General features: G+C 35.9%; 1 protein-coding gene across 5 annotated transcripts in view; it reads right to left on the bottom strand.

Annotated features, from left to right (window-relative positions):
- Positions 1-2579: 2579 nt before the first annotated feature.
- The window catches only part of LOC125923284 (A disintegrin and metallopeptidase domain 3-like), a 138429-nt gene continuing 125949 nt past the window's right edge, over positions 2580-15059 (bottom strand). For 4 of the 5 annotated variants that reach the window (XM_049631461.1, XM_049631460.1, XM_049631464.1 and 1 more), the window contains 3 exons: positions 9076-9238; positions 5728-5778; positions 2580-2754 (listed from right to left, as the gene is read on the bottom strand). In XM_049631461.1, the coding sequence (XP_049487418.1) occupies positions 5730-5778; positions 9076-9238 (212 nt within the window). In that variant the 3' untranslated portion in view covers positions 2580-2754; positions 5728-5729. The remainder of the gene's footprint in view (positions 2755-5727; positions 5779-9075; positions 9239-15059) is intronic. The other variant, XM_049631462.1, reaches the window with a different exon arrangement.

Here is a 15059-nt window from a genome sequence, read left to right as displayed (position 1 = left end):
AGCAATCCTCAGACCCTTGACCCTTGATTCAAAGAGTTGATACCTTGGCTAACATCCTCAGCCCTGGCCTTGCGGTTAGGGTGACACAGAGGAAGGAACCAGCTGAGGATTTAGGAGGGGAGAGATAGGGATCACGGAGTTACAGGAAATTGCTCTCCAGGAATATCCTGGTCCTGCCTGGAGACAAAAGGAGGAGATTGAGGGAGGAGTCCTCTTACCCAGGTAGGTGTGAAGTGTTCCAAGCTCACAGAGCAGTGCAAAGAGAAAGAAGTAGGCTGGGCCATAGTGCACCCAGCATGGCCAGGGCTGAGGTCCATTGGGCAGCTCTGAGGTTTGTGGGCAGGAGTACTCAGGTGTCCACCACACTGTCCTTGTCTCTTTGAGTAAAGACTGCACTGTTTTCAGCTCATGCTGGCCCACACTTAGGGCTCCCAAGTGGCTGGTCAGCTGCCACAGGTGGAGGGAGAGAAGGCAACAGACACAAGCTTATGCCTTTGCACACAGCTTATTTGTTCTGGCTAAGTTGTCATTGATTAAACTCTTCAGTAGTGACATAGGGGTAAATGAGTATGATTTGCTTTTCTGTTGAAGTTCTTGGTAATTACTATTCTATGTGTCATGTTTTTCTGGCATGTTTTATTTGCTCTGGTGGAGAAAAAAGGAAAAGAAACATTTTTTATAAGAAATTTTCTACTTAAATCGTACTACTGATGACTTAATTTAGTATCTCTGCAAATAAGGAAAAATCAAGAATATTGTATTTGATCTTTGATAAGGCAATCAAAAAGCACTTTTCATCAACTGTGTGCCTATCCTTACAGTATTAGATTGTAATCAGTTGAAGAAAGGGAAAGGAAACTTTAAAATGCAACCCAAGGGGTGCCTGGGTGGCTCAGTCGTTTGGGCGTCCGACTTTGGCTCAGGTCTTATCTTGCGGTTTGTGGGTTTAAGTCCCACGTCAGGGTCTGTGCTGACAGCTTGGAGCCTGGAGCCTGCTTTGGGTTCTCTGTCTCCTTCCATCTCTGCCCTTCCCCCACTTGTGCCCTCTCTCTATCAAAAATAAATAAATGTAAATTTAAAAAAAATTTTAATGCAACCCAATTTTGTTAACAGTTACTCTAAGCACTTGCAGGGAAACTGCAGAGGTGGGGGACGGGGGGCAGCAAGGCAAACAGGAAATGTGTCTTGGCTGGAAAAGAGCATGCAATTTTCTTTAAATAGTCTAAGAGAAATCTTAAATCACACATGTCCAAGACCCAACTGAACTCCACCCACCTCTCTCCTATACTTTCTTTTATCCCAGTACACCCTATTACAAGGATGAATTGTGTCAATAGTTGCAATGTTAAAGTACAGTCAGGCTTAAAACTTGGATCTGCTAAGTGGTAGTATACATGGGATCCTCATAAATTATTAAAATAAAATAAAATAAAGTAAAATAAAATAAAGTAATGATAATGACCCAAAATAAGTTAGTGGCAATAAGGATGTGGTAAAGTTATGGTAGAATCATCCTGATATATTTTTTTTTTTGCCACACAAGTGACCACTAAATTATACAACTGAATGTGTTTAGTATTTTCCATATATTCACAGATATGTGCAGCCATCACCACAGTCTATCTTAGTTGCATCATCTCAAAAGGAACCCTGTACCCTTTAGCTATCACCACCCCTCACCCCAGCTTTTCATCCCCACTTAACCCAGCCGAAAATAACCACCACCCTTTGTCGCTATAGATGTCCCCATTCTGAATATTTCATACAAATGAATAACATATGGGTTTTGTGATTAGTTTTACTTAGCAGAATGGTTTCAAAGGTTCGTTCATGTTGTAGAGGTATCAGTGTTTTGTTCCTTTTATGGCTGGATAATATTCCATTGCATGCATAGATCACTATTCATACAATGTTTATCCATTCATCAGTTGATGGACATTTGGAAAAGGAATCTCTTAGCCTCTGTGGTGAGGTACCCTCAACCCTGAACCAGGAGCATCCTTGTTTATTGAGGGAGACTCTGTAGGTTCTCATTAGATTCCAGCTAGGTTGATGGCTCCCTTATCCATGTACAACACTTTGAGGTGCACTTTGAGAAGTGCACTCATCTTAGTAAGAGGGAGATGGGGAGGGGGACCCTGAAGCAAGAAAATCTTTCACAGAAAAGCTCATCTCCAGCAAAAGAGGAGGAGCAAGTCTGTCTTCCCCAAAGGACAATGATATATCCCAGATCCCAAATTACATGAGGCCACAGAATTCTCACCTAGAGACACAACAGTTATCTATGACCAGAAACACAGTTGGAGCAATTCCCTGGAGATGGAATGGATGTTAGTGTCTATCTGGGGGTTTGTTCTGGGGCTGGCCTTACCTGGCAACATTTCCTCTCAATATCCCTAAGCCTGGAAGGGATAGGGCAGGGAATCACGGGCAGTTGGGAGAGGTGTGGACTGTGGGGTGTCCTCAGTGAATAAGGAATGTTCACATCTGGGGATGTGACAACTTCTCTGGTTCAAAAGTTGCTTATTTTCCCATAAAGGATCACAACATGTAGAAGAATCAATAGACACAAACCTACATACTTTCACTCTCAGGATTTATTTTTGTTTGTGAAGTTGAAAAGCTTTAAGCCATGACAAAAGGAGAGAATAGGTTTTTTTTTTTTTTCTTTCATTCTTGAATCAGGTCAATTAATGGTTAGCATCTTGGTAATATCCTTTTTCCAACCTATGGCTTTTTGACATTGTTTAGTCGCTGTTGTAAAACAAATATAGAAAGAGATATGCTAAATTTTAATTGTTAATAAAAGTGATCTCATTTTACTAGACAACTAGACGTATAGCAAATCATTGGTATATGAGACACTGATTATAGTGTCACAATCTAGGCCTGTGTTTCACGAAATGTGTAAACCCGTTTTTTTTTTCTAAGTTGTCTGTGATAGCCACAGTAAAAGGAAATATTAAAAGTCATATTCACAAGCATTATATTTACACAGTTTCTACACTTCACATGGATAAAAGAAAGTCACCAGCAAGGAAACAGAGAGGAAAAGAACAGTAGAATATGTGAAGAAATAAGTAACTACTAATTTGTCTATTTTTATCTTCAGAGGAAGAGTATTTCAAGAAATCCTCCGTGCCTTTCCAACAGGTGACCCATATACATACAGTCGGAGTTGATTCACTAGCCTCCAGTTCTCACTGAGTCTGACTTTTTCCCTAAATATGTAAAAAAGCCAACCATATCATGCTGAATCCCTCCCTTACTACTTCAAAAATACTTTAACTATATGAGAAATACTTTCTCGTGTGTGAGAAAACATGCTCCTCATCATGGCATGCCAAACATTTGTCTTGGTTCACAATTATCCATGTAGATTTTCTCTTGCAACGTTCATAAATTTTAATATAAATTTTAAAATGTAATAAGAGCATAAATTTGAAAACAGGTCTGTGTTTACATTTAACCTTGCTTATCTTGCTGCTTTATCAATAAACGTTATTTAAGCACATTTTCTTACACTTTATATTGAAACTGCCAGTTCATTCTGTTGGTATCCTTCAAAATTTATTCCTAAAACCGTCTTCACTACCCCTGGTCTGAGGTACCATCCTTTCCCTCCTGGATTATTGCAGTAGTTTCGCCACCAACTGGTTTCTCCACTTCTCCTCTTGCCACCATACAAACTATTTCCAACAAATCAGTCTTTTTTAAATTTATTTATTTTAACAAACCAGCCTTTTAAAGTGGAAGTCTTGAACATTAATCTTCCAATGATTTCCTCTCAGAATAAAACACAGCCCTCAACACTTCTCACAGCCTACAAGAGTTTTACTGTCTGACCTACTCACTACCACAGTCCCCTTGCTAACTCTGCTCCAGCTAAACTGACATCACTGTTAATCATCAAACATTTCTGACTTATTTTTTCATTGGATCATTCACATGCTTGGAAAGCTCCTGCCTAGATATATGCATGGTGACCTCTGCCAGCTCTATGCCTCTGTAAGGAGTTGATTTACAGCCAGAATGGAAAAGCTCTATCTTTATCTCTGGGAAAGCCTGGATGCTTGGTTTCACTTTTTGCCAAGACATTGGCAGTGGAATTTATAATGGGCTGTTTAAAATTTAAAGGAACCTTGAGGCCTTGTGCATGAGATATCTCTCTGGTGCCCATTTTTGCCCGCACTCTCTCTTGCACTGTATCCTTTACATTTAAATAAAAGTCCCATGTGAACTGAACCTGGGAATTCAAGTACCTCCTTTTCAATAAATAAAATGAGTCAATACTTGCAACTTCCTCCAATACTTTGTTTACACATCTCTTGCTGAATAAGGCCCACTCAATTATATTTAAAACCAATATCCACCTCCTCCCTCACCACCAACTCTCCCAACTCTCCCTACTGAGAAATAAGACTATTTTACATGGAGGATAGTATTAGTGTTTTGTTTGTTTGTTTGTTTGTTTTGGTGGCAGATAGGGAAACAGAGATCCATTGACTTAACTCTCCATCAAAGTCAGATAAGGAGGAATGGCTGATTAGTAATTGGATGAACTCGTTTTCATTCATGGTTGAATTTTTAATTCTTCCATTTACTCCCAGTGATAAGTTTAAAATGTAAAATATTATGATTTCTTTATGTATATGACTTATACATTTGAATATATACATACATATTCAGATATGTCAGACATATTCAGATACATCTGTATATATATATGTATATACACATACAGAAAATATATAGATAGATATATTGAATCTATACAAATGCCAATGTTACCCCTTCTCATAGTAAAGAATTTGTCTCTCTTTTCTGGAGGGACAATGCATTTATCATTTTGCCTGACATCTAATTGGTCCTCAATAAATGTAAATTTCATTTCCCTTCACCAGGCATACCTCATGCTACATGTGTCAAAATTGTGTGTGTGTGTGTGTGTATGTGTGTGTGTGTGTGTGTGTGTTGTTGTTTCTTTTGTTTTGTTTTGGGGGGTTTTTTTGAGAGTGAGAGAATGCACAAGCAAGGGAGGGGCAGAGGGAGGAGAAAGAAAATCTCAAGCAGACTCTACTCCCAGACCAGAGCCTGAAGTAGGGCTCAATCTCACGACCATGAGATCACGACCTGAGCTGAAATCAAGAGTTGGACACTTAATTGACTAAGCCACCCAGATGTCCCCAGATGTTGAGTTCTTTAAGAGTTAATCCTTGGAGTCTGGTTGTCTTAAATGAAACTCCAGCTTCAAAATTTACTAAAATTCTGTACACATGGATAATTATTTAAATTTTTCATGTTTGTTTCCTCATTTCTAAAATACGGCTAACAATAACTTTGGAGGCTTAGTGAGGAAAAAATATAAATGCTGGGAGTCAATCTGTGTAAATCTATCAAATTAGAACCTTAAATGTGGGAGCAGGATGCATGATGGCTCATAAATATTTTAAGAACATATTTAAAATCTCTTTAAAGTCATTTCTTATTACCAAAATGTTGGTTAATAAATCTCTGGCTAATATTAGTTAACATTAAATATTTATAAGTTAATATAAAACAAAATTATTAAATGTTTTTAGTCTTTTTTTAGTATATGATATTGATAAATAGCAATCACGATGAAGGAATATGGAATAATAGTTTTTTTACACTGAGGTATTGTTAAATTTTTAAAACTATTTTATGAATTATATCATTTTCAATAATTTTATTCCTTCAATTTACCTTTAACTTGATGACTGGTTGCTGTTACTATGGTTGTCTTCTGATATAGATCTGTGAAAAAGAAATAGCATTAATTAGGGTTAGAAACCATTGTAATTTTATGTTTTTCTCTCTTTTTGAAGTATAGTTGACACACAACGTTACATTAATTTTAGGTGTACAACTTAGTGACTTGACAAGTGTATGCGTTACGCTATGTTCACCACAACTGCACCTACCATCTGTCCTCGTACAGCACTATTACAATGTCAGTGACTATATTTTCTATGCTGTGTCTTTTATTACCATGACTTATTCATGCCATTAGTAAAAGTCTACATCTTCTCTCCCATTTACCCATTTTCTCCAACCCTTCAACTCCACTCCCCTCTGGCAACCATCAATTTGTTCTTTGTATTTATAGGTCTGATTCTGCTTTCTGTTTGTTTATTCATTATTTTTTCCACTTATAAGTGGACTCATGAAATTTGTCTTCTCAGTCTGACTTATCTCATTTAGTGTAATATCTTCTAGGTATTTTCTTTTTAGTTTTACTGTTTTTCACAATACCTGCACCTATTTACATTCCCACCAAGAATGCACAAGGTTTGTTTTTTTCTTTCTCTACGTATTTGCCAACACTTGTCATTTCTTGTTTTTTTGTTTTGTTTTGTTTTGTTTTGTTTTGATTCTAGCCATTATGACAGGTGTAAGGCCACATCTCATTGTGGTTTTGATTTACATTTCCCTAATGATTAGTGATGTTGAACATCTTTTCATTTGTCTGTTTACTATCTGTATATTTTCTTTGGAAAAATATCTATTCAGGTTCTCTGCCCATATTTTAATCAGATTATTTGTGGGGTTTTTTGGTATTCAATTGTATAAATTCTTTATGTATTTTAGATATTAATCACTTATCTAATATATCACTTAGAAATGTCTTCTCCCATTCAATAGGTTGCTTTTTTGTTTTCTTGATGGTTTCTGTCACTGTGCATATGCTTATTTTGGTGTAGTCTCAATAGTTTATTCTTGCTTTTATTTCCTTTGTCTGAGGAGACATATCTAGAAAAATGTTACTACGATCAATGTCAAAGAAATTACTGCCTATGTTTTCTTGTAGGATTTTTATGGTTTCAGGTCTCATATTTAGGTCTTTAATCCATTTTATTTTTTGTGCATTGTATAAGAAAGTGGTCTGGTTTTATTCTTTAACATGTAGCTGTCCAGTTTCTCCAGCACCATTTGTTGCAGAGACTTTTTCTCATTGCATATTCTAAGAGACTCCTTGGTTACAGATTAATTGTCCATATAATCATGGGTTTATTTCTGTGCTCTTTATTTTGTTCCATTGATTGATGTGTCTATTTTTGTGATAACACCATACTGTTTTGATTACTACAGATTTGTAGTATATCTTGAAATCTGGGATCGTGATACCTCTAGCATTGTTCTTCTTTCTCAAGATTGATTTGACTATTTGTGGTCTTTGGTGGTCCTATAAAAATTTTAGTGTTTGTTCTAGTTCTGTAAAAAATGCCACTGGTAATTTGATCGGGATTGTATTTAACCTGTAGTCAGCTTTGGGTAGTATGGATATTTTAACAATATTAATTCTTCCAATCCATGTGCACAAAATATCTTTCCATTTGTGTCATTTTCAATTTATTTCATCAATGTCTTTTAGTTTTCAGAGTAAAGTTCTTTCACTTCTTTGGTTTGGTTTATTCCTAGGTATTTTATTCTTTTTGTTCCAATTGCATATGGAGTTATTTCCTTAATTTCTCTTTCTGCTACTTCATTATTATTGTATATAACCACAACTGATTTGTGTATATTAATTTTGTATACTTCAACTTTGCTGAATTCATTTATTAGTTATAACAATTTTTTGGTTTAGTCTTTAGGCTTTTCCATATATGGTACCCTGCCATTTGCAAAGAGTGACAATTTTACTTTTTCCTTACTAATTTGGATTAACAACTTTTTTGTTGCTGTTGTCTAATTGCTATGGCTAGGACTTCCAGTACTATGTTGACAAAAGTGGCAAAAGTGGATGCCTTGTTGCTAAGCTTAGAGGAAAAGTTCTCAAAGTTTCATCTTTGAGTATGATATTAGGCGTGGGTTTTTCATATATGGTCTATGTTGAGGTATGTTTCCTATAAATCCACTATCTTAAGAGGTTTTTTTGATGGAAGCCTTATATCATTATTTTATCTTTATTTTCACAAGTGAGAAACAGAGACATTTTCCTTTCACATAGAATAATGAGACGCATTTATCTTTACTTCTGCATTCCTTTTTCCTGAATATCCATGGAGCAAAACTGTGACTTGTGTTGGTGATATGGTAAAGAAAAAATCTGTGTGTAAGTGAAATAAGAGAAAAACAACTACCATACAATCTCGCTTATGTGTGGAATCAAATTTAAAAAACAAAACAAAACAAAACAAAAGCAAGCCCATAGATAATCAGAATAAATTGGTGATTACCAAAGTTGGGGTTGTGGGATAAGTAAATGAGTGAGGGGGGGAAAAAGTAGAAATTTCCCAGTTATAAAATAAATCATGAATATATAATGTATAACATGGTGATAATAATAATAAAGTATTGCATATTTGAAACTTGCCAAGACAATAGATCTTAAGTCTTCATCACAAGAAAATAAAATTTTGTAACCATGTATGGTGACAGATATTAACTAGATTTATTTTGGTGTCCATTTCAAGTAACTTATTTTTAATTTTAGAAAGAGATGAGCAATATTAAATAAGTGTAATGGGCATTGTCATCTGTATTCTCCTTTTCCTATCATGTTTTTTCAACATTTTTCTCACCTTCTACCTCTTTAATTCACAAAATTTCCTTCTCTATCTCTATTAATCTCCTTGGCACAGGTGAATGTCAATGTCAAAAAAAAAGGAAAAAAATGAGATTGGTTAGGGAGTAGAAAAGCAAGTATAGCAAACATGGCTTTCTCTACCTCTCTAGCTCTATTAGTCTCTAACTCTATTAATCTTCTTGACACAACTGTCTACGCCAAAAAAAAAACAAAAACAAAAAACAAAAGGAGGTTGCTTAGGTAGTAGACAAGCATGTGTAGCAAACATGGCTTTCAATTTGAGAGGCACTGTGAATTTACTAAGTACCTTTGGTTATTTCTGGACCTATAAGAAAAGGAATGACTACTTGAAATCTGAAAAACTGTGGTATATAACAAGCCTCAATATTTATAAATCCTAACCAAATTCATCCAAGATCCAAATTCAACACTTTTAAGGGCTACTTACTGTATTCTGAGTTAAATTTTAGTTATTCCCCAAATGGATTTTAATATTAATTTTTAAAAATAATAGATTTACTTACTCTCCACTTACTGTTTCCACTCTGTTCCAAAATCTTATTTTATTCCATTTAAGAGCAATAATGGCAATTAAAATAAGGAAAGGTAGAAAAATGTAGAAACTGATTAAGAGGCCATTTTTTTCAGGAGCAGCATGTCGTTTTGCAGGTATGTCTTGACCTTTCTCTGAAAACACGAGAATATATTTTAACATTTTCAAAACTGATACTCAAAGTTTATTAGTAATTTCAATTATAAAAATTTTGGATTCAAATAATACAGTCATAGAATAAACAATATATATTTTAAAATGTTTTAAAAACTAAAAACATTTTTAAAATATTAAAAAAATAAAAATGTTTTCCAATATTTTTGACTATGCCCCAAAGTGGTTATATATTTTTAGAAGTTCAATATTAATATAAACTTGTATTTAATCTTTAGGTATATTTTTAATCTTTATGTGTTATATTTGAACATATTTTTCTATTATATTCCCTTTTATTAACTGCTACTTAAAACATATTAAACTGATATTAATATTTACTAAATTTTTAAATTTAAAAATTAGAGTAAGAGTGCCTGGGTGGCTCAGTCGGTTAAGCGTCTGACTTCAGCTCAGGTCATGATCTCGCAGTTTGTGAGTTCAAGCCCCGCTTTGGGCTCTGTGCTGGCAGCTTGGAGCCTGGAGCCTGCTTCGGATTCTGTGTCTCCCTCTCTCTCTGCCTTTCCCCCACTTATGCTCTGTCTCTCTCTGTCTATCAAAAATAAATAAAATGTAAAAAAAAAAATTAAAAATTACAGTAAAAAGAAAGAACTGTTAAAAATTTTTGATAAAAAAATGATTGCCATTACTGGTGCTTACTTTTATTTAAAAATTTTTTCTTCCCTTTTTATTTAATTTCCTTTTTTTACTTAAGTATAATCAACATATAGTGTTACATTACTTTCAAGTGTACAATATAACAGGTGGGTGCTGTTTCAGGGACATAGCTGGAGAGAGTAAGGTGTTAAGACTGATTGGATGTATACGTCTGAATGCAATGAAGGCTTCCACATAAACTTTAAGGTTTTGGTGGCCAGTGCAGAGATCTATTTGTCTTGTGACCATCAAGCAAGCCTCATAAGGAAGACTGTGGATGAAAGGCAGAGATACAACTTACAGCACTGCCTCATGGCCTCTGTGACTGAATCAGTATGTTGAATAACTGTAGAAATACTCAAGACTCCAGAGTTGCACCAAAGATGACTGGAAACCAATGTAAATAATTCGGGGGAGTGGCTGAAGGCAATGAAATGTGGAGGTGCTTCTACAACTGCAGAGTTTCCTCTAAAGAACAAAAAAACCAGGACCAACATGGTGGAGAAGTAGGGGGACCCATACTTCCCACATCTTTCAAAGAAAGAAGTGCAGAAGCCAAAGGACTTTTAACCCCAGAGCCTTGGAGGAAAAGAGACTGAATCTTACTGGAGGAAAATGGGAAAACTGGAGAAAAGGGCTACTCCAAGGAACAAATCAAAGCACACTTGGTGGAGGGTCCAAATATCACTATGAGTAGGGTAATAAAATAACCAAAGTCACAAAAAGAGAACAAGTAACAATCTCCAAAGAAAACACCTCCTGAAGGGCCAGGCCCTGGATAGTGTATGACCGTCCTATAATATAGCAGTGGTCGCAGGTACAGAGCACACAACAAGTTTTTAAAACGCATGAGGGGCAGAAAACTAGCCAAAATGACTAAATGGAAGAATTCTCCTCAAAAGAAATTCCAGGAAGTAGAGACAGCTAACGATTTGATCAAAAACGATTTAAGCAACATAACTGAACAAGAATTTAGAATAATAGTTATAAAATTAATTGCTAGGCTCGAAAAAAAGCATAGAGGATAGCAGAAAATATATTGCTACAGAGATCAAGGGACTAAAAAAATAGTCATGATGAATTAAAAATATGCTATAAATGAAGTGCAAAATAAAATGGAGGCAACCACAGCATGGATTGAAAAGGCAGAGGGGAGAATAGGTGAATTAAAAGATAAAATTATGGAAAAAGAAGAAGCTGAGAAAAAGAGAGACAAAAAAAATCCAGGAGTATGAAGGGAGAATTGGAGAACTAAGTGACGCAATCAACAGAACAATATCCATATCATAGGAATTCCAGAAAAATAAGACAGAGAGAAAGGGGCTGAAGGTGTACTTGAACAAATCATAGCTGAGAATTTCCCTGATCTGGGGAAGGAAACAGGCATTGAAATCCAAGAGGCACAGAGAACTCCCTTCAGACGTAACTTGAATTGATCTTCATATCATAGTGAAACTGGCAAAATACAAGAATAAAGAGTGAATTCTGAAACCAGCTAGGGATAAACGGATCTTAACAATCTTCATGTGATGAACAGGAAAAATATGCAGCCAAGAATCCTTTATTCAGCAAGTCTGTCTTTCAGAATAGAAGGAGAGATAAAGGTTTTTCCAAACAAACAAAAACTGCAGGAATTCATCACCACTAAACCAGCCTTCCAAGAGATCCTAAGGGGGACTCTGTGAGTGAAATGTTGCAAGGATCACAAAGTACCAAAGACATCACTAACAAGCATGAAACCTACAGATATAACAATGACTCTAAACCCATATTTTTCAATAATAACACTGAATGTAAATGTACTAAATGCTCCAATCTAAAGACATAGGGTATCAGAATGAATTAAAAAAAAAAAAAAACAAGACCCATTGATTTGCTGTCTACAAGAGACTCATTTTAGACCAGAGGACACCTTCAGATTGAATGTGAGGGGATGGAGGGAACTATCTATCATGCTACTGGAAGTCAAAAGAAAGCTGGAGTAGCCATACTTATTCAGACACACTAGACTTTAAATTAAAGGCTGTAACAAGAGATGAAGAAGGGTATTATATAATCATTACAGGGTCTATCCATCAGAAAGAGCTAACGATTATAAATGTCTATACACCGAATACGGGAGCCCCCAAAAACATAAAACAACTAATCACAAACATAAGCAACTTTATTGATTAGAATGTGGTAATTGCAGGGGACTTTAATACTCCACTTACAACAATGGATAGATCATCTAGACAGAGAATCCATAAAGAAACAAGGGCCCTGAATGATACATTGGACCAATGGACTTGACAGATATGTTTAGAACTCTGCATCCCAAAGCAACAGAATATATTTTCTCGAGTGTGCATGGAACATTCTCCAGGATAGATTACATACTGGGTCACAAAATAGTCCTTCATAAGTATGAAAGAATTGAGATCATACCATGCACAATTTCAGACCACAATGCTATGAAACTTGAAATCAACCACAGGAAAAGTCTGGAAAACCTCCAAAACCATGGAGTTTAAAAAAACATCCTACTAAAGAATAAATGGGTCAATCAGGCAATTAGAGAAGAAATTTTTTTAAATATGGAAACAAATGAAAATGAAAATACAACACCAAATGCTTTGGGATGCAGTGAAGGCAGTCCTGAGAAGAAAATACATTGCAATCCAGGCCTATCTCAAGAAACAAGAAAAATCCCAAATACAAACTCTAACAGCACACCTAAAGCAAATCGAGGCAGAATAGCAAAGACACCCCAAACCCAGCAGAAGAAGATAAATAATAAGGATCAGAGCAGAAATAAACAGTATAGAATCCAAGAACAGAAAAAAAAAAAAAACAAAACAAAAAAAAAACAAAAAACAGTAGAGCAGACCAAGGAAACCAAGAGTTGGTTTTTTGAAAAAATAAACAAAATTGACAAACCTCTAGCCAGGCTTCTCAAAAAGAAAAGGGAGGTGACCCAAATAGATAAAATCATGAATGAAAATGGAATTATTACAACCAATACCTCAGAAATACAATCAATTATCAGGGAATACTATGAAAAATTGTATGCCAACAAACTGGACAACCTGGAAGAAATGGACAAATTCCTAAACACCCACACGTATCCAAAATCTATAAAGAGCTCACCAAACTCCATACCCGAAAAACAAATAACCCAGTGAAGAAATGGACAGAAAACATGAATAGACACTTCTCTAAAGAACACATCCGGATGGCCAACAGGCACATGAAAAGATGCTCAACGTCGCTTATCAGGGAAATACAAATCAAAACCACACTCAGATATCACCTCACACCAGTCAGAGTGGCCAAAATGAAGAAATCAGGAGACTATAGATGCTGGAGAGGATGTGGAGAAACGGGAACCCTCTTGCACTGTTGGTGGGAATGCAAACTGGTGCAGCCACTCTGGAAAACAGTGTGGAGGTTCCTCAAAATATTAAAAATAGACCTACCCTATGACCCAGCAATAGCATTGTTAAGAATTTACCCAAGGGACACAAGAGTACTGATGTACAGGGGCAATTGTACCCCAATGTTTATAGCAGCACTGTCAACAATAGCCAAATTATGGAAAGAGCCGAAATGTCCATCAACTGATGAATGAATAAAGAAATTGTGGTTTATATACACAATGGAGTACTACGTGGCAATGAGAAAGAATGAAATATGGCCCTTTGTAGCAACATGGATGGAACTGGAGAGTGTTATGCTAAGTGAAATAAGCCATACAGAGAAAGACAGATACCATATGTTTTCCCTCTTATGTGGATCCTGAGAAACTTAACAGAAACCCATGGGGGAGGGGAAGGGGGAAAAAAAGGAGATTAGAGTGGGAGAGAGCCAAAGCATAAGAGACTGTTAAAAACTAAGAACAGGGGCGCCTGGGTGGCTCAGTCGGTTAAGCGTCCGACTTCGGCTCAGGTCATGATCTCACGGTTCGTGGGTTCGAGCCCCGCGTCGGGCTCTGTGCTGACAGCTCAGAGCCTGGAGCCTGTTTCAGATTCTGTGTCTCCTTCTCTCTGTGACCCTCCCCCGTTCATGCTCTGTCTCTCTCTGTCTCAAAAATAAATAAACATTAAAAAAAAAAAATTAAAAAAAAAAAAAAAAAAAAAAAAAACTAAGAACAAACTGAGGGTTGATGGGGGGTGGGAGGGAGAGGAGGGTGGGTGATGGGTATTGAGGAGGGCATCTTTTGGGATGAGCACTGGGTGTTGTTTGGAAACCAATTTGACAATAAACTTCACATATTGAAAAAAAATGAAAAGAATGTTTATTCTTCAGTTGGTGGGCTCACTACTAGATATGTCACTCAAGACAAGTGTCTTAAACATGTTGTTCAAATATGGTGTTTTCTTGGTGATTAATTGATTGTTCCACTAGTTTCCACTGAGAAAAATGTGTTAAAATTTTCAATTATGATTGTGGATTTTCTTATTTCTCTATTTCACTAGTGCCTCCAGTGCTACCTTTTCAAAATAAAAATTTAACTTAAAAAAAAGCAAAAAAGAAATAAAAACCATCCAAATTGGCAAAGAAGTCATATACTAAAAACCCAGAGCTAATATCATCCTCAATGGGGAAAAACTGAGAGCTTTTCCTCTAAGGTCAGGAATAAGACAGGGATATCCACTCTCACCATTGTTATTTAACATAACTCTGGAAGTTCTAGCCTCAGCAATAAGACAACAAAAAGAAATAAAAGGCATACAAATCAACAAGGAAGAAGTCAAGCTTTCACCATTTGCAGACAACAAGATACTCTATGTAGAAAACATGAAAGACTGCACCCAAAAAAAAATGGCAGAACTGATATTTGAAATCAGCAAAGATACAGGATAAAATCAATGTACAACAATTTATTGCATTTCTATACACCAATGATAAAGAAGCAGAAAGAGAAATCAGGGAATTTACAGTTTCACCAAGAGCCATAAGATACCTAGGAATAAAACTAACCAAAAAGGTAAAATACCTGTACCCTGAAAATTACAGAACACTTATGAAGTAATTTGAAGAGGATACAAAGAAAGGAACAACATTGCATGCTCATGGATTGGGAGAATATTGTTAAAATGTTTATACTACCCAAAGCAATATACACATTTAATGCAATCCCTATCAAAATAACAGCAGCATTTG

Source organism: Panthera uncia, chromosome B1 (genome assembly GCF_023721935.1).
Source record: "Panthera uncia isolate 11264 chromosome B1, Puncia_PCG_1.0, whole genome shotgun sequence".
Classification (NCBI taxonomy): Eukaryota; Metazoa; Chordata; class Mammalia; order Carnivora; family Felidae; genus Panthera; species Panthera uncia.
The sequence above is the reverse complement of the archived record's forward strand: the minus strand, read 5'-3'. Positions and strand labels throughout refer to the sequence as shown.